Here is a 23,228-nt window from a genome sequence, read left to right as displayed (position 1 = left end):
AACCCCATTGTTAGGAGAGGCCACCGAGCGGTGTCCACAGCTAAGGAATGAACTCCCCTGTCCTCATTGCGGCCGTTTTCCCAGTGCTGCGCTGGGCTGGGCTGGAATGAGGGGATGCCTGCCCTTAACTTTTTACCTTTACCTAGAAACCTATTTTTAAAGCTGTTCATACTTTTTCTTGGTCAGAGTGACAGTTTCTCCCCTTACCACTTTTATCGCTCTCCTGAGATTTTCTAGAGGTTAACTTTAAGTTGTTTACTCTGGAATTGTGTAGGCAGGAGTGTGATGAGTGGTTCAGACTGGACCCGTGGCTGGTCTCCTCCAAAACAGGGAGCGCCTGTGGCCTGGGGAGACAGAGGGTGGAATGGGCCAGGAACTCTGTTCCAAGTGGCCAGTCACCACTTTGCTGGCTCTCAGGTTAAAGGAGTTCCCTGCGAAGTTGAGCCTGGCTGGGTACCTCCTGGCCGCACAGATTCTACTGGTCCTTTCTCCCGTTGGACAGAAAGTCAGATCTCTTTCCCCCAGCCTGTTTCCCTTTTGGCATCAGCTTCTAGCACCCCAACATTTATCCTCTGTATCCCTCAGACAGACTTTCTGTTTTAATCTTGATTACCTAATTTTGTACTGTTTACTAAATTTTTAAAGCGTGGTATGTCCTCTCAGAAATAGGTGGATGAGTAAGTCTCAAAGCAAATGAAGTAAAAAGTCTTGGCATAAAGATTGGGTCCTTTATTCCTCTGCTGGTGAGAGCATCCTAATCTGAAATGGAGACCACAGCCCCGGAGGGGCTGGAGGGACAGCTTCCTCCAGCAAGACGTTCTGCAGGAATACGGATTCTGCGGGCCTCTGGAAGCAGAATGATGACCACCGTGCTCGACAGTCATCCGTGCTCCAGATGTCTTGTATCCATTGTCTCTGATTCTCATGACAGTCCTTCAGCGTATTCGTGGTGCTTGTCCCCAGTTTACAGGGTGCATTATACTTACTGTTGGTTAGGGTTGGAGCCAGGATTTGAACCAGGTCCAGCTGATTCTAAAGTCCAAGCCCTGTGTATCACCTGGTACCGTGCAGAGTGGGGGAACTCGATTTAGAGCCCTGTTGTCCTGATTCAAGCTGTGCCTCTTCTGACCTCCCGCTGACCTCTCTGGGGATGGAGGGGAGGCTCTCCAGGCTGCTCCATTTCACAAAGAGCTTGTCCCAGCCCTGTGCCCCTGTGCCCAGAGCCTTTGACTTTGCTTTTTGTCTCTCGTGGTTCAGGCTTGAGCTTCAGGCTGGGCAGGGGCTGCCCAGATACCAGTAGCGGGTGGAGAGTTCCTGGTCCCTGGAGGCAGGCTCAGCTCTTAGAGGTTCTCACTCTGCCCAGCCTCCTTCGAAGTTGATCTGGCTTCTTTCCACTTGTTGCCGGATTTCTTTTAGACCTCAGACTTGTCATTTTTCCAAGCATGGGTTGAAAAATACAGGAAATTGCTTTTCTTTCCTCAAGGAAGGCAGCCGCCCTGACGCCTTTATGTCCCGCGATGGGGCGCCCCCATGAGTCCTGTGCGCACGCAGTCCGGGTGATCTGTCTTGGCCAGTGTGAACTATTTCTACTGGCCGAACGCACCACGGTTTCTGCGCTTCACACACCTCACCTGCTTGCCCTTCCTCTGGTTCACTGTCTCTGAAGCCTGTGAAAGTGTCAGATGTCCCTGCGGCCCATGGAGCTGGGGGCTGTGTGGCAGGTACGCAGGCCCCCCCACCCAGGCCTGCTCAGTGTTTTTGTCGAAGGTGGTAAATGTTCTCCTGGGCTTTCTATTTCACAGATGGTTGTGGTTTAATGTGTGCTTGTGAATCACTCAGCTGTTTTGGCCCCTGGAGTGGCATTTCCCTGGTTGGCCTTCTGCCCGTGGACTGTGCTGTACTTAGGCTTCACTGCCCTGCTCACAGCTGCCTGTTCCACACGAGGGTGGGCACAGACGGAGTCACAACTCAGAATTGTCAACAGGGTACAAGTGAGAGTTTGTGGCTTTTCATCCTCTAATGTAAACCTCCGTCCCCTGCTTGGAAGGTGTCTGCACACCCTGGCGCCCTTGGCTGATGATAGCAGGGAAGGCTGATGCTGGGAAGGTTAGGAGGCCCCTGCGAAGACTGAGGCTGGATTTCCATACCTGGCAAGAATGTCAGTTCAAGTTATGGCCTCCTTTTTGCTTTAAATGCCCACTTGGCAAAGAGGAATGAGAAGGATTGATTCTTGAGTGTCCCAGCCTCCACCCTGGCCTCTGCATTTCAGCCACAGTGACCTTGAATCTGTTACTCTGACTCATGTGAGGCCCTTTGCACACGCTGTTTCCTCTGCTTGGAATACTCCTCCCCTGTATTCCTGCATTTCTTTTTCTTTTTCTTTTTTTTTCCAATTAATAGACTTTACTGTGGCTGTAGAACTGCTCTTAAAAAATAAAATTGTTTAACATAAAATACACCGGAGTTCCCATGTGCCCCTCCCCCATACACAGCCTCCCCCACTACCAACATCCCTCACCAGGATGGAGCATTTGTCATAATCGATGAACCACTGTTGACACAGCATTATCAGGCAAAGTCCATAGTTGACTTTGGGTTCATTCTTGGTGGTGCACTTTGCATGGGTTTGGACAGATACCTAATGACATGTCTCCCTGTGGCAACATACAGAGCATTTTCACTGCCCATGCATCCCTCCTTCTCCCCTGAGCATGGTTTTCTTTTTGATGTTTAATCTCTGCCTGCTTATGTTTTGGACCTCTGCTTGCTTGTCTGTGTGTCAGGGAAGCCTTCCTTTATTGATCTTCCCAAAGAGGTCAGAGTCCTGTGCAGCAGGCCCTTGGTCACATCAACACCAGTTACATTTTATTTTTATTTGAGCTACTCCTTGAGCAATGTCTGCCTCCCCTTTGAGACAGGAAGCTCCTCGAAGGCAGGGAACCACGTCTGTTTGCTTCGTCACAACCATGTATCCCCAGCACCGAGCTCACTGCCTGCACACAACATACTCTCCTTGAACATTTGGTGACCAAACAGATGCTTTGTTCTCGCTGATTCCTTTATGCTTCTGAAGTTCAGGACCCCAGGGTCTGCCTGGCTCCGCCACCCTTCCGCTATACCAGGTTCCACGTCATTCACAGTGCTTCACATGTCCACTACAGTGGAACCAGAAGGGCTATTACTTGGCAATACTTTCCAATGTGGGAATGTTTACAGCATGCCTGGTTAGGGCTCAGTGACAGGTATGATGGAGAAAATTAAGGAAAGATAAGAAAAAGTCCCCATCCTCAGGGATTTGATTTGAGCTTGTTGATCCGCTAGAAGACAAATAGAACAACCTGTTTGTAAACGTTAGATGGAACCATGTGAAATTATGACTATCAATTAAGTTTGGTATTTGACTATTGATTGTTTCTCCTATAAAAGTAGAAAACTCATTTGGTTGAGCCTCATGTACTACAAACGTTTTTCTTCAGTTTGGACTGGCCTCTCCATGGAGTCTGCATCGGACGTGTTCCGCCGCACGTTGCTGGGGCTTGGGCTCCAGATGAACGTCTAAATCCTGAGTCACAGGCCAAGACTTCTTTTCCCCCAAGGGGAGAAATACAGTATTTTTGCTTTCCTTACGTTGAACCATAGACAGTTTTTTTTAAAAAGATCTTTCATTGCAAAGCCCGGATGGAAGCATAATCAATAAACTACTAATGAGAACGTGTATATTGTTACAGAGTTACAGAAATAGGCTTGAATGTCAGCATGATGGCGAAGCACATCACAGAGAGAACATCCCACCTTGTTTTTCCTTATGTGCCTTTTTGGAACTGAGACTCCTCGGTCCCCAAGCTCAGGTCCACGGTAGGGTCTGCCCCTTGGCTGGTCAGGCCAGCCCCCTTTCCTTCCTCATTTCCTTCCCCGAACTGTTTCCTCACTGTGCTTGCCTGAAAGGTCAGTGTGCAGGGTATTTTAGTTAGGATTTTGGGGAGTTTGTTGGGCACCTGCTGTGTGTAGGATGCCTCATTAGCTGCTGTGGGATGCACAGATGACTGAGCCCCAGCTCCTGTCCTAAGCAGCACTGCCGTCGGACGGCAGATGCCTGCACAGCAATGTAAGGTACCAGCGGGAGCGCGCAAACTCTGTGAAAGGTCTGGCCCTGTAGGACCCATGGTTGAATCCCAGCGTGCTTCCTCTTCGAGGGGTCACCTTGGTCTCTGCCTCCCCACGTCTGCCCTGAGGCTCTGCGGCCACTGATGTTATTGATCGCTGTTGGCTGAACGCTCCGTGAGAGCTAGGCTCTATGCCAAGCACTTCACTGGGCTTATTTTACTTAATCCTTTGAAGGTGGCTTTACTGTCCTCTTTTGATCAGGAAATAAGTCTAGAAAGGTTGAGTCACTCCCTGAAGGTCTTACACCTAAAAATGACAGAGCCAAAGATGGAACTGTACCCGTCTCCTGGCTCCAAAGATAGAGTTTTTAACCTTGACATTAAAGTGCCTGCCATCTTTTGTGGCCACACAGGAGCAGAGAAGTGGGAGGAATGTGCTTCCAAAGCGGGCAAAGTCCTGGTCTAAGGACCATTTCAGTTTCCCACGTGACCCAGTTTGCCAGTAGTAGAGCCAGAACTGAATCAGTCCCGGGGGAGGCAGCTGTGCTGTTCTCTGGAGCTAAGAGTTTCCTGTTTATCAGACACAGTTATGACATGGCTCTGGCAGCCTTCGGGTTCTCTAGGGGGACGACGGGTACCGTCGCTCAGTCAGTGTGCTGCTGGATCCCGGCCCTTTGAGTGAGCATGCTTGTCTTTGCCCTCGGCTTCTCTGTCTGTGAGATGGGAACTCCGTACCTGCCTTGTCATTCATAAATCAGGGCGCCTCGGAGCCATGGGTTCTGGTGTTCAGCTCTCGCAGAAAGTGCTGGGGAGACACTTTTTCAGACAGTACATCCTTTTCTGCAGTGAGGGGGCATGTGGCTGGTGATTCTTCAGTGACAACGAAGGCCCGTGGACTGTGTCGACACCCAGCTAGAGGACCCAGGTATTTGGGGGACCGTCGATCTTACTTAGACTGACGTCAAGGTCAGAAAATCATGTCATCTAAAACTAGTGTTTCTGTCTTCAGTGAAACTGCTCTTTGGAGAACATCTTGTCTAGGCCTCCCCTGTGTTTGAACACTTTTTACCAGAGAGAGTATTGTGAGCCTTGCCTCCAAACGGGGAAGCCAAGGTGAACGGGCCAGCCCGCATTCAGGCAGGCCCCCACCCGTGTTCTCTAAGGCAGCTGGGTGGGACGTCGGCTTTTCTCAGATTCCTAGGACGCTGTGTTCCAGGCCCTTCCTGCCCCCTCCCATAGGGCATCCCTGAGCCTCCCTCTCACCCTTGTGATGCTCTGCCTTGGCCCCTGTGTGTAACCCAGTCACTGTGAAATGGATGTGGGGACCCAGAGGCTTAACACAAGCCTGTTGGGAGATTCAGCTGCCAAACAGGACTGCACTCCAGGGCCTGCAGGCCGCAGTCCCAGCCCCGCCGTCCTCTGCAGCCAGACCACGTTCAGGGAATGCATCTTCCTCCTGGGCCGTGTTTAAGACAGACGGTGTTAGCAAGAGAGCAGAGACGGGTGAGTGGATGGTGCCAAGTGTGAAAACCACATCCCCTCAGAGTGGTTAAAGGTTAACCAGGAGGAGCAGCACCGCAGGCAGAAGCGTGTTACCTGACCTCAGACATCATTACTGAAAGGAGAGTGGACGCCTCTGGCTGTTCCAGGGCATGTTCTTGGTAGCCACAAGGAAGCAGGTTTGAGTTCAACGCAAGGAAGAGTTTTCTAACAAGGATCTCTGCTCAGCAGTGAGCAGGCTGTCAGGTGTGGCAGGGAGTCTGTGTGGGGGTCCCAAGCCCACGTTGTGGGGGTGCCAGATGAAAGATCCCTGCACTGGATGGAGCTTGGATAAGCCAGCCTCTGGGGTTCCTTCCAAAGTCCAGGTGCTATGTATTTCCTCCCAGTCATCTTTTCTGTCCAGTAATGTGTTGGTGCTTTTATTCTGTAGTGGCCCCTTCTCATCTGTCTTCTCTTCTCAGCAGTGCACCCTCTAAGCTGGATTTGTATTTGGCCACCATGACCGTGAACTCTACCATCCACGCTCGTTTTGTGTGCCAGGCTCACCTTGCTTGGAGCTGGCGCCTAGAAAAGCTCTCCCTGGCTCCCAATGGCTTCCCTATGGAGCCACCTTAGCAAGTACATAAAAGTCCAGGTGGGGTGGGACAGCTGTTCAAGGGGACCCAGGGGCACTCTGGAGGTGGTTGGGAAGGGTGGAAGCTGGTTTTGGTCCTTTGAGTGACCTTCCTCTTTTGTCAGACCTGGTAGCCCCGGGGTGTGACTCCACCCAACCCCAGAAACCAAATTGCCCCACAGGCTGGAGGCTCATGTCCTTAAACAGAGAAACAATATCCTTACTCCGTGACTCCTGTTTCTCCCCCAGCCCCAGGCTATCTGGGGCCAGACATTGGAGGCGAACAAGTCAGCACATCTGTCTTCACTCTTAGGAAAAGCCAGTTTTTAATTATTTTCTCAAAGGCTGTGGAATCTGGTCTTCCATCTCCATTCCGCTTCCCCTTTTCTTGGACTACTACTCTTTATTTGCCATTTCCAAGTCCCAGGTCTCCCGAACTGACTTCCAGGCCTGGCTGCCCAGGTCCTCCAGTAACCATCCCACTGACCGCCCCTGCCTCTCTCCCCTCCTCCGCCCTCCTGCCACTTGTCAGACGACCCCTGGCCCTGCTGCCACCCTCCCTGCCGTTCCCATTAGTGTCCTCAGATCTCAGCACATGGCAGGTGATTTAATTAAATGTGTTCACTTAAGCTAGCCCCTTAATGCTTCCCATAGTTGTAAGATTAAAAGAAGATGCTTGTTAGATTCCAAAGCATATTAAACAGTCGGTGGAGTTGGGAGTGATGTGATTGAAGATGAGACGTTGTGAGGGAGGTTTCTTGGTACCCAGCCCTGATTTTGTTCGTGTCTCTACTCGCTCGTTCCTCACAGAGAGCCGAGTATGTGCCAGGTGCAGAGCTCTGGTTACTCTGGGCACTGCCCCCCTCCTCTCTTCTCTCAGCTTCAGATCTCTGCTGCTTTCTGAGAGAAGAGCAGCTTTGGTAAGTTCTCCACCGAGCTCCCACCCCGACAAAGTCATCCCCAGCCCCAGCCCTGATTGGAGTGGTCAGTCCCCACAAAAACCAGAAGGCTTGCCTCCTGGGACCTGGACAGAGTCAGAGCTTTTGGGCTTGGTGACAGCTCCCTTCCCCATTGCTCCTGACACGTATATCCAGAGTCTCTGGATGGCTGCTCTTCACGTAGCGTGGTCACCTGTTCACGTATGTGGCTCACCTGGAACAGCTGGAGTAAACGTCACAGAACACAGCACCCTGGGGTGGCAGAAGGCAGGCCGTGGCCGGGAGAGGGGTGCCCTGCTCACCTGGAGAGGGCTTAGGAAGGGGAGGTTAATGTGTAACATTGCTCGGAGGCTCTGGCTCAACACAGGTCCTGGGAATGGACTGTAAGAGACAACTGATATTTTGGGACTGGATGGGTGCTACTGGGGGACCAGGGAAGTAAGATGAAAAAAATATAATTCCAAGGTTTCCAGACAAGGCATTTAATGGTCCCATTGTAAGAAATGGGGAAATCTGGAGGGGAAGATGGTGTATCAGCTTTGGAGAAGTTGAGTTTCGGGGTGATGGCAGACACATCTGGCTTTTGGTCGGGACCTGGGACCAAAACTCAGGAGACAGATCAGGTAGGGGAGGTAGTTGTGAGTTGTCCAAGCAGATGCAGGGAACTTGGGTAAATCTCCACAGGGGGAGAATGTCACCTTTGACCTCATCCAACTACAGGAGAGGAGGTGGAATCTGAGCAGCCAGAGAGGAGGGGGGAGTTGATGGTGCAGTGTCTAGGAAGCCAAGGGCAGGAGGGCTAGAGGAAGGCCCTGATCAGCAACAAAGAGGCCAGAGAGCAAGACCAGAGGATGGCTGTGGGGTTGGCGTGAGGCTGTCAACCTTGGCTGTACAGTAGAGTCACCTGGGAGCTTTACAAACCTTGGTGGCCAGGCTGCAGGTCACATGAGAACTACTGGGCATCAGCATCCTCAAAGCTCCCTTGAGGACCCTCAAGTGCAGGCAGGACAGAGAACGACTGTGCGTGTGAGGGAGGGAGATGGCGACTGAGAACCGCCTGGGAGAGAGAGTGGGGTGTGTGGAGAGGTTGTTTATGTGGGATTGAGGACCAGTCTGCTAGTGTTTGAGACATGTGATAAGAGATGCTGGGTCCCAAGCAGGGCTATTTATCATAAGTCATAAGCATATTTTCAGGCACAAGGAACAGAAACAGAGGGGACACTGGTTTATAGAACAGATTCTCCGAGAGGGTGGGATTTGGGGGCTGCATTTCCTTGGGGAGGGAGAACACGCCTTCCTTTGGGGCGGTGAGACAGAGGACAGGCCAGGAGGACGTCCCACTTGTTTATGACAGAAAGGCATCCTAGGGCTGTGGAGCTGGGGCACTGAGTGACTAGAATAAATGGAGACAAGTCCTGTTACCTGTGTCTGCGGGCTGCCTCCTGAGTGCACGTGGGAACTGGAAGTTGGAAGGCTGAAACAGATGCTGTGGTGGATTTGATGCAGATTCAACCAGCAAGTAAAGAGAAGGCAAGTGAACTCCCATCTTGGCCAGACGCCGGATTTCTGGCTCCTGAGTCCAGTGCGTTTCCGTCCGCCCACTCCTGACATTTTCATCTGAAGGCTGACCGCCATCATGTTTGATGAGACTGGCTTTTAAAAATCTTGTCTTTACCCAGAGACTTGGAGAAAAGTTTAGTTAAACAAATTTCTGGGTTTTTTTTTTCCTCGTAAAATAATTTTGTATAAAAAGAGAATATATTCAATCTAAAAATGTAGGAAATGCAGATAAGCAGAAAGGAGATAAACATCACCCATAACCCTACAATCCAAAAATAAGATTGTGTGTCTCTGGATTACAAATTTAAGTCACAGGTTTTCATCTCCATCGAAATACCGAGGACAGCCACTATCCGTCCTTGACTGTTTACTCCATGCAGGTACTGAGCTGGGTGCTCCGTGTATATAATTTTGTTTAATCCTCTCAACAGCCCTATTCTAGGTACTCTTATTATCTCCATCTTACAGCTGAGAAGCTGGGACTGGGAAAGATTAAGTAACTTGCCCAAGGTCACAAAGACAAGCCAAGGGAAGACGTGGGGCCCCCACTCCCAGCTGCTGTGTGGGTACCACAAAAAACAAAGGAATATGCATACGTGGTATTCCCAGCACAGTCCTGATATTCAGTCTAGTCAACTTATTAACTATATTTAAATGACTTTTTGAGCAAACCAAGACTTCTTAAAAAAAAAAAAAAGCTTTATTGAGATATAATCAATGTACAATAAACTACACATACTGAAAGCGTACAGTTTGACAAACTTTGACGTATGTATACACACCCATATATATACACACCCATGAGTTGTATCTTCATCACAATCAAGATGATGAACATAGACCCTTCTCCTCCCAAAGAGTATTCCCCCCTGCGCCTCCTGCCCCTTTACCCCAATAGCCACTAATTTGCTTTCTGTCATGTTACTATGTATTAGTCTGAATTCGTTAAAATTTTAAAAATCCAGTGTATACTCTTGAGCCTGGTTAATTTTACTCAGCACAATAGTTTTGAGCTTCATCTGTGCTGTTGAGTGTCTCCATTCATTCCTTTTGTTACCAAGTAGTATCCCATTGTATGGATACACCACAGTTTATCCACCTGTTGATGGATATTTGGTAGTTTCTGCCTGTTACAAATAGAGCTGCTATAAATGTGTTCAAGTCTTTGTGTGAATGGATGCTTTTATTTCTCATGGGTCAACCCCTAGGAGTGGGATGGCTGGGTCACATGGTCAGTGTTTTAACTTTTTAAGAAATTGCCAAACTGTTTTCCAAAGTGCACGTATCATTTTACATTCCTATGGGCAGTGTATGCTCGTTCCATTTTCTCCACATCTCCATCAGCTTTTGATGTGGTCAGTCTTTTTAATTTTTAGTCATTCTGTTAGGTGTGCAGTAGAAGCTCACTGTGGTTCTAGTTAATACAGTGCTTTTAAACTTTTTGGTATGGAGTTCTTCATAGTCCCTGTAACAACTGTGGAGCCTCAGACATCAAACAACAAAAGGAGAAGAAAAGAAAAGCAAAAGGTATTACTAGTATTTGAGTAATAACTGTAGATCCTTGTTTTAGTTCCCCTTACGTGCTAAATACTCATTAAACCAGCATCAACCCTGCGAAGTAGGATTATCTCTGTTTGACAGATGAAGAAACTGAGGCTGAGACAGGTGAAGTGACTGACTTAGGGTCTCACAAAACAAAGCAAAGACTTGAACTCAGCCTTGTCTGTTCTAAAGCTCTCATATGCTGGCCCCCATGCCATACTCTGTTTTGTAGTTATTCCTAAAAAAAAAAAAGAAAAAAAGAATCCGCTTTCCTACTACTGCTCTCTGCCCCAAATGTGGGATACAGAACTTAAGCCTTCAGGATAGTCCAGACACATAGTGGGAAAATTATTTCTAGTGTAAATTCTCTGTGGAGTCACTCTTTATAAAATCTCCAAGCCCAAAAGCCTGGGTAACGAATAAGCATGTCATTCTCTGCAGCCCGGCCTCTGGGCCATGTTTATTAACTTCACTTACATAAGAAGAGTCCACTTCAGAGAAGGCAGCATTATTACTACAACACCGTGCCACTTCTCCTTTGTGGAGCTGCTTCTGTCTCAGGTGCAGTCTTGCAATTCAACAACCTTTTCTCTTGGATCCAGCCGTCATCACTGAGAACCTGCCGTGTACTTTCATGAATTATCCCAGTTGTTACACACCCTCCCCTCTCCCTGTGTGATGGGGTAGTTTAGCTTTGTGGGTAAGAGAGGTGGATCATCTGAATCTGACTTCTCTGGTCCTTACTAATTCAGTACCTATTGTCTAGTAACTTAATGCCCCTAAACACCAGTGTCCACATCTCCAAGATGGCAATATGTTACCTCCTTCACAAGGACTGTGAAGATGTAATGGAGTAGTGGAGGTGATCAGTAAACGTTAAGTAGTAGTATGCCTGTCTTCCTAACAAGAAAAAACTTTGAGGTATTAAATAATTTGGTCAAAGGTACACAGGTAACTGGTAGTGGCAAAAAATTCACATGCCCATCTTCAAGCTTCTGAGTTCCATGTCATTCTGTCTGTTCACTTCCACCCTCCTTTGGGTCCCTACCTGTCCCTTGAGAAGCTGGCATGGAAGAAAAGGAGGCTGAAAAAGTTATACGACAGAGCCAGCATTCAAAGCCTAGTCTCGTAAAACTAGCACTTGCTTATTAAAGACAGTTTGGGAAAAAATGGAAAAAAAGGAAAAGATACCACCTATAATCTCACCCCCAACCACATTATGGTGTTTTTTTGTTTTCATCTCTTCTCTTTTTAGTAGAGAGTGGTGCTTGTTTCTCACAGTTTGCAATCACACTGCAATTGCAGTACTATATTCTTTGTTTTTCACTTTATGTACATGTTTATACATAATTTCATACTTTTTGTGAACATAGTTTCTAATGGCTGAAGAGGACGGATCTCAGTCTAATTAACTGTTCCCGAATAGTAGGGTGTTCACATCTTTCCTATTCTGTCACTAATAGTAAAAATACTGCTGTATGTACTTCAGAAAGGTTCTTGCAGATGGAGACTCCTGAAGTAGAATCATTGAGTCAAAAGATACATACTTCTTTAGGGTTTTTTTTAAAGTCAAGGTTATTCGGCAGTAATTGATGCAGAGTAAAATTCACTCGTTTTAGCCATAATGTCTTGTAACTACCCCCACAATTAAGATATAGATGATTTCTGTCACCCCAGGAAGTTTCCTAGTGCCCATCTCTTGTTGACTCGTCCCTTTGCTCTCAGCCACCCTTTGCTCTCAGTCTGTTTTCTGTTCCTGTATTTTTGTCTTTCCCTGAATATCTTATGGAGTTACACAGTAAATCGCCTTTTGAGTCAGGCTTTTTTCACTGAACATAATGCTTTGGAGACTCATCCAAGTTGTATGTACCAGTAGTTTGTTCCCTTTTTTGCTGACTACTGTTCCATTGTAGAGATGTACTACAGTGTCTGTGTATTCACCACTTGATGGCATTTGGGTTGTTTCTAGATTTGGTGATTATGAGTAGCTGCTATAAATGTCTGCATAGAAGTTTTTATGTGAGCGTAAGTTTTCATTTCTCCTGGGTAAATACCAGAGAGTAAGATTGCTGAATTGAAGGTCAGTGTATATTTAACTTCCTAAGAATATGCCAAACTGTTTTCCAGAGTTGCTGAAACAATTTGTATTCTCATTAGCAATTTATGAGCTTTCTAATTATTCTATGCCCTTCCCAGCGCTTGGTATTCTCAGGGCTGGTTTTGTCTGCTGTTGGGAGTAGCCATCTAACGGCAACCTCGTAGTGAGTGTAATGTGCACTTCCGTAATGACTAATGAGGTTGACGATCATTTCATGGGCTTAACATCCACATCTCTTGGTGAAATGTCTGCTCAAGGCTCCGTCTTCTCCATCTTTTAAAATTCAGATATTTGTGTTGTTACTGATCTATGAGAGTTCTTTATATATTATGGACATAAGTCCTTTATCAGATTTTTATTTTTTGCGAATGTTTTCTCCCAATCTGTGTCTTGTTGTTTTCTTGGTGGTATCTTTCAAAGAGCAGATGTTTTTAATTTTGACAAAGTCCAATTCATCAAATTTTTATCTCTTGAATCATGTAAAAAATCTTTGCCTATACCAAGGTCACAAGGCTTTTCTCCTTTGTTTCCTTCAGACTTTTTATAGTTTTAGGTCTGTGATCACTTTGAGTTAATTTCTGTACATAGTGAGAGGTATGGGTTGAGCTTCATTTTTTTTTTCCCCATATGGATGTCTAATTATTCCATTACCTTAAAATTGACCCTATATGTGTGGATCTGTTTCTAGTCTCTGTCCTGTTCCACTGGTTTATACGTCCATCCTTTTTTCAGTATCACACTGTCTCAATTACTGTAGCTTTACAGTAAGTCCTGACCTTAGATAATGAATCCCCCAACTTTGTTGCTCTTTTTCAGAATTCGTTGTCTAGTTTTCATTATTTGCCTTTCCATATACATTTTAGAATCAGCTTGTCACTTTCTCAAAAAGGCCTTCTGGGCTTCTGATTGCGATTGTGTCAAATCTGTAGATCAATTTGGGGAAAAATGACATCGACAACATGGACTCTTCCAATCCATGAAAATGATCTTTGTTTTTCTTTAATGGTTTCATTTTCTTTAAGGTTCTTGATACACGTTGTTAAAATAAAGGTTGGTCCTCTGCTTTCCTGTTAGGGTGTTTAGCACATTGCTCTGCCCTTCTGGATAACAGATCCACGTTTCTCCTGCCCTCCCCCACCACGCCAGAAAAAAATCCTTTCTTGATTATGCTTTAACTTCTAAGGATCCCACTCCCCTCCCTTCCACACTCCATGGCTTATAATGATTGCTTTATTTATTTAAAAGTTTTAAGCTCTTTCTCAAAGTATAATATACATACGGAGAAGTGTAAGAATGCATTTTGGTAAATTTTCTCAAGGTGAAGCTACCAGGTAAAGAAACAGAACATTACCAGCCACTCTTGTGACCTCTTCCAGTTATTAGCCCCCGACTCCACCCCCACCTCCTCACCGTGCCTTTACTAGCGCCTAGAACCCCTCTCCCCCTCCTTCCTTCCCCGTCATTTCTTCTTCCAGCTTCCGTGAAGGATCCTCCTCACTTTCAGCTCAGCTTACGTTTCCTCTACCGTAGGAAGCTCCCCCCTCCTCCTCCCCGGGCTCCACTGGCAGTCTGTTTACCTTCATCGGCATGCTTACCGTGATGTGTTAAAGTTGTGTTTCCATTTGACTGCGAGCTTTTTGAGGTCTGGAACAAGCTGTCTCGTAGACCCAGTGCCTTCTGTGGTGCCTGCACACAGTAGGCGGTCAGTAATTGTCTGTAGGATGACTGTTGAGAGTCTGGGAAACTGATTCCCCAAAAGTGAATTCCTTGCTCACAGCTGGCCTCCTGGCTTTCAGTTTCACTGGCTTCTTTTCAAACCCCCTTTTCTTCCTCGTGTTACTCTGACTTCTTGTGACTTAATTATTTCCATGCCACTCTTGGAGCAAGTGAGGAAACGTCATAGCTCTTGAAGGCTGCTTTATCCATCATTGTGGTGATAAGAAAGAGAGGATGATACCCTCAACCCCTCATCTGCCATTAGGTGATAGCTTTTAACTTTTAAAGTCTGTGAATCCAGTCTCCTATTCCAGGGTCAAGTGTGCATGTGTAGATAACTCAGCAATGCGTAAACCCTTCCTGCATTCACCCTGCTACCCACATATTTTGGGATGCCCTTTCACTACTGGTAGGGAGGCAACCCTATCCCAGTTTTTGTTGGCCTGTATCAGGGTCTAGTTGCTCCTAACAATAGTGACTGGGAGTGTTTTTGTGCAGTGTTGGGGCCACAGTGACTACATATGAAAGACAGAGACCTTTCTTCGCAGTACAGCCTGTATTCAGCTGTGCCTCCATCTGAAGGGTGGCTACGTTCCACACGTGAAGCAGTGAAGGGAGAAGAGAGTTGACCTGATTGGCCTTAAGCACCAGGGTAGTTCAAGGAATGACTGGAGCGGTCTGCATCTACAGGAAGGATGGCAGGTTTTACCGGATCCTCCAAAGACAGATCTGTCTGTTGGTCATTGGCGCACTCTGTTCTGAGTGAGTTGTGCCTACCTGGGGGGACTGAACTGGTCACTTACCGGTCATCTTTGACAAGGGCAGCCAGCCGAGCATGTTGTAGGGAGGCTGGAGTGGGCTCAAGGCTGTTCTGGGGAAGGAATAGCAGGCATCCTGGAGGAGTAGCCATCAGGTGAAGAGCAGTAGGAGCGGTGAAGAGTGGGACGGTCTGGAGGGAGGGGTCCAGGCTCGCAGCCTGTGTGGGCCACACCGTGGAGACTGGTCTCCGCAGCTGGGCTTCCCCAGCCGGTCAAGCTGGGTCTCTTCTGAGCTCTGTGGGATCCCCTCTCCCAGTGGTTGTATGAGGCTCCCCTGCCATGTGCACAGAGGAATGCCTCTGATTCAGTCTGTGACCCCTGGAGATGGACCAGCGCCCCGCCCGCAGGCTTGGGCAGCAGCAGCCAGAAAGGCTTTTCACCATCACACTCTGCCCCCAGGAGAAGATCGGCTGGCGAAAGGATGCGCTGCACTTGCTGGTGTTCACAACGGATGACGTGCCCCACATTGCGCTGGATGGAAAACTGGGGGGCCTTGTTCAGCCACACGATGGCCAGTGCCACCTGAATGAGGCCAACGAGTACACTGCGTCCAACCAGATGGTGAGGGCCTGGGACCCCGGCACTGCTCCTGCCTCCTCCTTGTGGTCTGAGGCCTCACCTGGCCTGTGCCACCTTCCTTTGGACCCCTGCTCACTGACCTTCCCATCCATCCTGGGACCGGGTTTCTATTCCATTTTCTCCACCTGGGGGTGGGCTTCCAGAATTCCTCCTCCTCATTTACTTAGAACATTTCCCAGGGGTCTCTGTAGCTGGTTCATCTTTCCAACCTGGGGACTGCTGAGTCAGGGAAGAGGTGACCCAGGGAGGCAGGAGAGAGAGTGGGAGAGGTGATGGTACAGGAGGGAGAGGACTGTGTTCAACAGAGCCCAAACTGGGATAGATGTTCTAGGGCAAGGGCAGTGAAGACAAAACTGTCTGACTTCTAGAAACGGGTTCCCTGAGGCCCTGAGTTCCGTCAGTGTCGGGGGTAGGGTGGCAGGTGACCCACATGGGGAAGCCCCGAGGACCTTCCACTCCCACTACTGTCACTATGACCACGCAGTGAAACAGAACTTGTGCAAAATTTCAAACATATAATAACTGACCAGTGAAATGAACTTCCACCTACCCATCCCCAGAACCAACAATTAAGATTTTTCCACATTTGCTGTACAATTTTTTCCCCCAAATCTACACCCTCTTCCTTCCCAAATCCATTCTAGTGTCTGGCTAGAGAGAAACTCTAATTCTTGCTGGACTAGCCCATTTTCTCTAGTTTCAAAAGGTGGTCAGTGCTCAAGACTTCCATATTACCCAAGAGTAACAGAGTCTGGAAAAAGGACCTGATAACTATAGAACCTCCCTGATGAGGACCCTGGACCCGTGATCAGCCCTTGAAATCCTTCAGGACATTGTTGAGCTGCTTGCAGCATCCGCCCCCTCTTCCTCACTCCCCTACAAACTCCTTTCCTCCCTCTCTGCTCTGCATCCCCTCCCCTCCCCTGCCACAGCCCGGCTTTTAGTATAATGTCAGCAGCCTCTTCTGCCCATTCTGAGCCATGAGCAGGACTGAGCAGAACCTGTGGGGGACATTGGCAGGCCCAACACTGGGCATAGGAAAAGGAAAATTGAGCAAGGAGATGGGTCTTAGGGAAGAGAGGAAGGGTGCTGCTGGTAGATGGTAGGATGTGATGGCCGTTCTTTTGGGGGCCTCCCCACTCTGCCCCATCTCTGCTGAAGGGATGGAGACATGGGCCAGGTGTGGGAAACCTCCATCATCACTTCTCCATTCTGGGTTGGGAGGGGTGGGAGGAGTGAGTCTAGTTTGGTAGGTGCCAGAGGGTCCTATCCTGGAGGGTCTCCCCGACATAGTTCCTCAGTTAGGAGCTGCCGGGGCTTGGTTATTAAGGGACTGCCAGGGAAAGACGCTTATCATGGCAAGATGAGCTACTGAGTGCATGCTGGAGCCAGATGCTAGTGTCTCAGCCTGCTAGAAATGTTACAGCCTTGATTTTTGCCTTGGCCCTAGGACTATCCATCGCTTGCCTTGCTTGGAGAGAAACTGGCAGAGAACAACATCAACCTCATCTTTGCAGTGACAAAAAACCATTATATGCTCTACAAGGTATACCTGGAGGGAGTGGGAGCCTGGTGGCATGAACCTGGGGGCCATGCTGACCCTAAGATGAGTGGGAGACAGGAATGTGGGCTCAGGTGAAGTGTAGGGAGGCGGAGTGAGATCCAGAGGAGAGTGGAATATAGCCCTGTCTTCATCCAGGGGAAAGTAGTAGTTTTAAGGAACAGTGCATACCAAGGACGTTAAACATATGGTGTCTAATTTGATAATGAGAAAAACTTTGGGAATAGTACCGATTCCTATCTTCCAGATGATGAAATGGAAACATCAGGGAATAGGGAAGGACAATATGAAATGAAAGTGTACAGAGAAAGAACTAGGCATCTCAGCAGGCTCCATCACTGATTGCGTAGTCCAGAGTTCTATGCCTTCCCGCAGAGGACAGGAGACCCGTGGGTTAATCTGGGACAGGAATTTCCGAAGCAAAGAGTAAATGTCTTGAGTGAACAGAGCAGTCTGTTTATAAGGCTATTCTGTCTAAAAGAGAATTTTTCTGGGTCATCCCAAGGACCACAGAGTCACAGGCAAGTCACCTTTTACTAGGACTCTCCACCTAACTACCTGAGGAGGCTTGTGGAGGTGCGAGGCCCAGCTCAGCTCTGACACCCTTCGCGCTGAGAGGCTGTGAGAACTGAACCCACACCTCTGGGACTGCCAGCCCTGGTCCCCTCTCCTTACTCTTGAATGTCCACAAAACAACCTTTGCTGATAATGTGTTTCTAGTGCTCCTACTCGAGATTATCACTGATAAAATGCCACTTAAATCTTCTTGAGTTCTTCATCTTGTTTTAGTCTGAATCAATTTTAGAATATGAAAACAAGGAAAGAGGATTGTTTGTCTTTTGTTGGTTTGTTTAGTGGAAAACAGCAGGATAGAACATACCCATTTATAAGGACCATTTTTAGAGGGATCAGTTGCACAGACTGTACTGAGAATGCCTCTGGATGCTTCAAGGGGAAAGAGACAGCCCCACCTTGGCTAAGCTATCCTTGCTTAGAACCAAGAACATCTTCCTCAGGGAGGAGGCTCATCCAGTCCAAGGCAGGCTGAGGGCTGTGGGTGTTTCTAGACATTTTTGTCACTTTAGTGAGTGACATACTTAGGCATTAGTACAAGTGAAAGAGGAAAGACAGCCACTTCAGGGCTGCCTGCTTAGCCACAGGACGTCACCCAGCGATTCCAGACCTCCTTGGAAGGCACCATTCATGTCTCAGTCCCCTTTTGAGAAAAGACACTGTATTTGAGACGCTTGGAAAAGTTTCCCCTTCACTCCGGGGCCCTGAGTGTTCTAGCTCGGTAGGCCAGTGTTCACTCTGACAGTATGGGAAGGCAAAATGGGCTTATTTGTTTTCTTTCTTTTTTTCTCCAAGAATTTTACAGCCCTGATACCTGGAACAACAGTGGAGATTTTACATGGAGACTCCAAAAATATTATTCAACTGATCATCAATGCATACAATGTAAGTCACCGGTTTCTTCCCTGCGACACCCCCCACCCCGCCTCCCACTGAGGCTCCTTGAGCTGGTGTGGACCATCGTGCACCACCGTGCTGGTGTACTTGGTTCTGTTTCTCGCCTCCTGCCTCTTGAGTTTGGCGCCTTCCTCCTTCACTCAGGTTCAGGGTGGAGAGGGCATCCTGCTTGGTGCATCCCTCTCCCCTCATCTCCGCCTCCTTGACTCTCATCATAAGCTTATCCCAGTGAAGCAGCACGTGGCTCAGTCAGGCTCAGGCTGGCGGCCCTGGAAGTGCTTGGGTTCTGACCCGGTGATAACCCCAGGCCCCGTCGGAGCTCTAGGCTCGGGTGGGTACAGATGCTCTTCACCTATCCAGTTGCTGGGACGATGCTGCCACTGTGCTTGCTGTGTTGAGAAGGGAGAAGCGTGCACACTGACCTCGCCTCCCAGTGGGCAGGGCTGAAATTCCCCGGGCTTTTGGAGCTCCACACAGAGCTGCAGACTGAAACAGAACAGAAGAACCTGAGAAGAATCAACACCAGGTCTTCTGCCTGCACACTTAGGATCTGACTGTAATCAGGTCCTTTCAGAGGGAGGCTGAGCGGGGCTGTTAAATTCTGTGCTGTTGTAACGCATCACGTTAACTTGGCTCTGCTTTAGGAAGTACAGCACATAAGTGGTCAGGTGGCACTGTCACTTCCCAAGCCAGTTGTCCCTGATTGCCAAATGTGTCTCATTCCTACCCTCCTTTCCCTCAATCCTGATACCCAAGAAGTACTCAACTCAGACCTACTTTTTCTCCAGACGATGGCAAGCAGTTTCTTGTGCTGGCAAGTATGTACCCTCAGCTGTCCCCTCCCTGTGACGTCCCAGTGTGGCCGTAGCCTCCAGTCCCCACGTAGCCCTTCACAGGGCCAGGCAGTTCCCAAATTGGAATTCAGCGTGCATCTTCCTGTTAAAACAAAGTTCTACATAGAGTATATATAGTTTGAGTAACACTAGTGGTTGTAAACTTATATAGAATAGACTTGTGGGCTAACCTGGGGACCTGATTAACCACTACAGCATCCCCTGGGTGTTAGAAAAACCATGTGCTTTCCAGTGACTGATGTACACATGTGTATTTGGAACTCTGCCTTGCTAGTTGACTTTGTCACCCTACTGGTGCAGCCTTGTTCTGAGCTGCAAAATACTGCTCAGCTAGACCACGGGGGACCTGGAGGTTGGGACGTGGTCAGCCCTCACCTGGTCTCCTGGAGCCTCAGTGTCTTAAAGGCAGTGAGGGGGCAACAGTGAGAATTTCTGGCTCGTTTTGCGTCCTTCTCCCCACCCCCGCTTTCTGCTGCAGCTCAGGGCCCTCTTCCTCTCACAAGTGCTCCAATTCCTCCTCACTCCTGGAACTTCCTATTGAGAGAAGCTCAAGACTTCCTTCTCCTTTTCTACTTAATTCCCCACATACTAACATCCTCTTTTCTGATCTCTGACCTTGAAATCTTCACCAGATCCAGGGGCCACCTCTGAACCTGGTGAGACTAGGTTTCCAGGTTAGCTACACTTTGTGGCTTTCAGATTTCTACAGCGGGTGGAAGTGTGACATACTGAAAGTCTGAGAAGAGAGTGTGTGTGAGGGAGGGGCTGGGCCTGCTGAATGTGGCCCCCATCCCGAGGGTCACTCCTCACTGTGCTGCCTTGGGCCTCAAGCTGGGCGGCTGGCTGGCGGACCTCTGGGGCTCCCCCAGGAGTGCTTTCTGCCAAAGGCCCAGGTCCCCGATCCTTGTGGCTTTGATAAAAGAGGGCATCGTGATACTCAGTTCTAAAGGACTGGCAGGGTGGTGTTCCCCAGAAATGGGGAAGGCACTCGCTTAGTCAGCGTTGCATGTGGCCAAGTGGTCTGCACGTCCATACTTGTGTGCGGGTCCACTGAAAACCAGGATGCATGAGACGGTTGTGGTTCCCTGGGCAGGGTCTCAGGTGCTCAGTGCTGCTCTCACTGTTGCCTTGGCCCTGCGCAGGACTCATGCAAGGTAAATTCGTTTTCTTAATGGAAATCCAGGGGCCTGGGGTGGGCAGAGGTCAGGAGAGGAGCAGGGAACCCCACTCTGGGACTGAAGCGGTGGGACCCAGATGAGTAGAGGAAGTAGAGGAAGTCAGGAGCTACATTTGGAACCCGGGTTGAGCCCCCCAGGAGCTCTGGGAATCTAGCACCACAGCTTGACTCTGAGTTAAACTGTAAGAGAGCATATTAGGAAACCAGACATATGACTTAGGAGTGAACGCTTGAAACTCAGTTCTTAAAATGGGCGTGTCCGGAATACTATGCACAATGACTGTTCAAAATCAGTGGAAAACTGAAACAGCTTGATTTAGAGGTAATTAACATACAATTCACTGTACAGATTTGAAGTGTATAGTTTGATAAGTTTTTATACTTCTATACACTTGTGAAACCATTACCACCACCAAGACCTTGAATGTGTCCTTTGCTCTGAAACGCTGGGACCCTTGGTAATTCCCTACTTCTGCCCTTCCCTTCAGCGGATATTTTAAAGACAGGTATTACATACAGAAATGTGAAAAGGCAAGGTATTCGGAGCAGAGCCTAGCTGGTGGCAGCCGTGTTGCGGATACGCTGGTGCTCGACGTTGGTTAGTACTCGAGTCACTGGCTGCCGTCCTTTCTGGCAAATGGGAAGGCCCGGCCTGGGCCTTGGGCCCCTCGCGTCTCCTGGATCGGGGCCCGCCGGCGCCTGGGGTGCGGTGTGGACGTGCGTGCGCGCTTTGGCCGGCAGAGGGGCCCTGCTCTTCCCCCAGCCGGGTCGGAGCACTGACCGGACAGTGCGTTTCCCCGCCTCACCTCGCCGCCTCCGCAGTTTGCGGTGGATTTCACATGAGTCATGCAACGCGTGACTAAGTGTGGTGCTGACTTCGGCCTCCCCTGGAGCTGGCAGGCCGACTGGGGACATCCTGAAAGGATCGCAGTGGAGCCACGGAACAGAGGAAATGGCCTTGGCGTGGCTGTCGGCTGGGGAGGGAGCAAGACGGAAAGGGCACGTTTAATGGAACGCCTGGCAGAATCGAGTCTGTCGTACTCGACTTTCACGGGGTAAAATCTTGACTTACGCTGTTTCCTGCTGCGCCGAATTCTTCACTGTGGGAACTCGCCGGTGCGGAGCTTCGCCGCGCCGAGGGTGCCGGTGAGCTCAGAGGTGGGGCGCTGGGTGCACACACACGACACCGGCCTTGTGTCACATTGAGAAAAAGGGGGCAGGACTCGGAGAGGAATCACGAGGGTCCCTTTTCAAAGGGAGAAAGAGCAGAATGAGCTGGAAACCATAGAGCTGCATGTGGAGGGTGACGTTAGAGGCCGTGGTGTGTGCTGCTTCTAGCGGAGCACGTTTCTCTTTTTGTTGTTGCCATAAAGTCTGCTCCCACCCGCTCCACAGCTGGCCTGGCTTAAAGCGATTGCAGATGTGACCCAGCCTGACTGAGTATTCAATAGTCTTTATAAACTAATGACATTTTTGACATTATCTCCTTGTCCTAGGATGAGAAGGAAGGAGTCATCTTCATGGGCCGGTCTGATAGGAGTTCACTGAATTTCAGGAGTCACACATAAGTCTTCGTGCATCAGAACTGCGTTGGCTGTGGCTTTGATCCTCTACTGTGTCTTGTACTTTATCCATTTATTCATTCATTTATTTGTCCAACAAATATACACTCCTGGTGTGGCAGGCACCATGCTACAATAAATAATAAAGCAGTGAACAGAACACAGTTCTACCCTCCAGGAAGGAGCTCACGATCTTTGAGGGGAGTCTGAGTCTCAACTGGGATATGACCTGACCACACTTTCTAAGGTCAGAGCCAGTTTCCAAATAAAGTGTCAGATCTGGTGATGACAGCGCGTCCTGCAAGGGGACCCAGAAGGCCTGATTCTGGTCCTGCCTGCCCCTGAGTAGGCCCAGATGTGGCCTTTTCTTTGGCCTCAGTTCCCGCTTCCGTAAGATGAGAAATTTGAACTGAGTCTCCACAGTTCCTACCACTGCTAACATCTTAAGAATTTCTGATTCTAGAGACTATGTGGAGATCAGAAATAATACAGATATCAGATCGGAACACAAAACTTTAGGGTCCTATGACCAGAATAGAACATCAGATTCAGTTTCCATCTGTTACAGTCACCGGTTCATTTAATCGGAGTCCCAGTCCCCAGTGCTCTTTCTCCCACGACCGGGTTCCCCATTAACGCTTCCAGGAGGTGGCCTCAGCAGATCTTGATGGGAAGTGCTGATGCTTCCTCCCAAAGCCTTGTCTGGGAGCCACGCGGCCCTCATATTTCAGGAGACTGGTCCCCAGTAATTTTTAAATAGCTCCAGTCTGCCTAACCCTTTTATGATGCACTGTTTTGCCTCATCCTCATATACTTATTCACAATTAAACTATATAATTTCTAATTTATTTTGTCTTTCAAAAATAATTTAAGTTTCTTCCACTAGATCTGAGCCGCTGTGAAAACATCCACTCTTCCATCCCTCCATCCATCTATTCAACAAAAGCTTATGTTCAGTCCTGGAGAGAAATATGATAGGGTCCTCAGAACTCACAGCTCAGTGGGGAAAACAGATCTGTAAATAACTAATCACATCCTGCAGGAGAGCTGTGTGTGTGGAGTGGTGCTGGCAGCCGGCTGCCAGTGGAGGCTGGCACTAACAAGAGGAAGTGGATTTAAGAGAGAGAGTATTTTTAG

At 48.6% G+C, this 23,228-nt stretch overlaps 1 protein-coding gene across 1 annotated transcript in view; it reads left to right on the top strand.

The window, feature by feature from the left end:
• Positions 1 to 23,228, top strand: part of ITGB5 (integrin subunit beta 5) — a 105,365-nt gene that overhangs the window by 41,758 nt on the left and 40,379 nt on the right. The window contains exons 6-8 of the mRNA XM_074364825.1: positions 15,288 to 15,449; positions 16,918 to 17,013; positions 18,397 to 18,486. Of these exons, the coding sequence (XP_074220926.1) occupies positions 15,288 to 15,449; positions 16,918 to 17,013; positions 18,397 to 18,486 (348 nt within the window). The remainder of the gene's footprint in view (positions 1 to 15,287; positions 15,450 to 16,917; positions 17,014 to 18,396; positions 18,487 to 23,228) is intronic.

This window comes from Camelus bactrianus, chromosome 1, assembly GCF_048773025.1.
Source record: "Camelus bactrianus isolate YW-2024 breed Bactrian camel chromosome 1, ASM4877302v1, whole genome shotgun sequence".
NCBI lineage: Eukaryota > Metazoa > Chordata > Mammalia > Artiodactyla > Camelidae > Camelus > Camelus bactrianus.
This window is presented reverse-complemented; position numbering and strand designations above follow the sequence as displayed.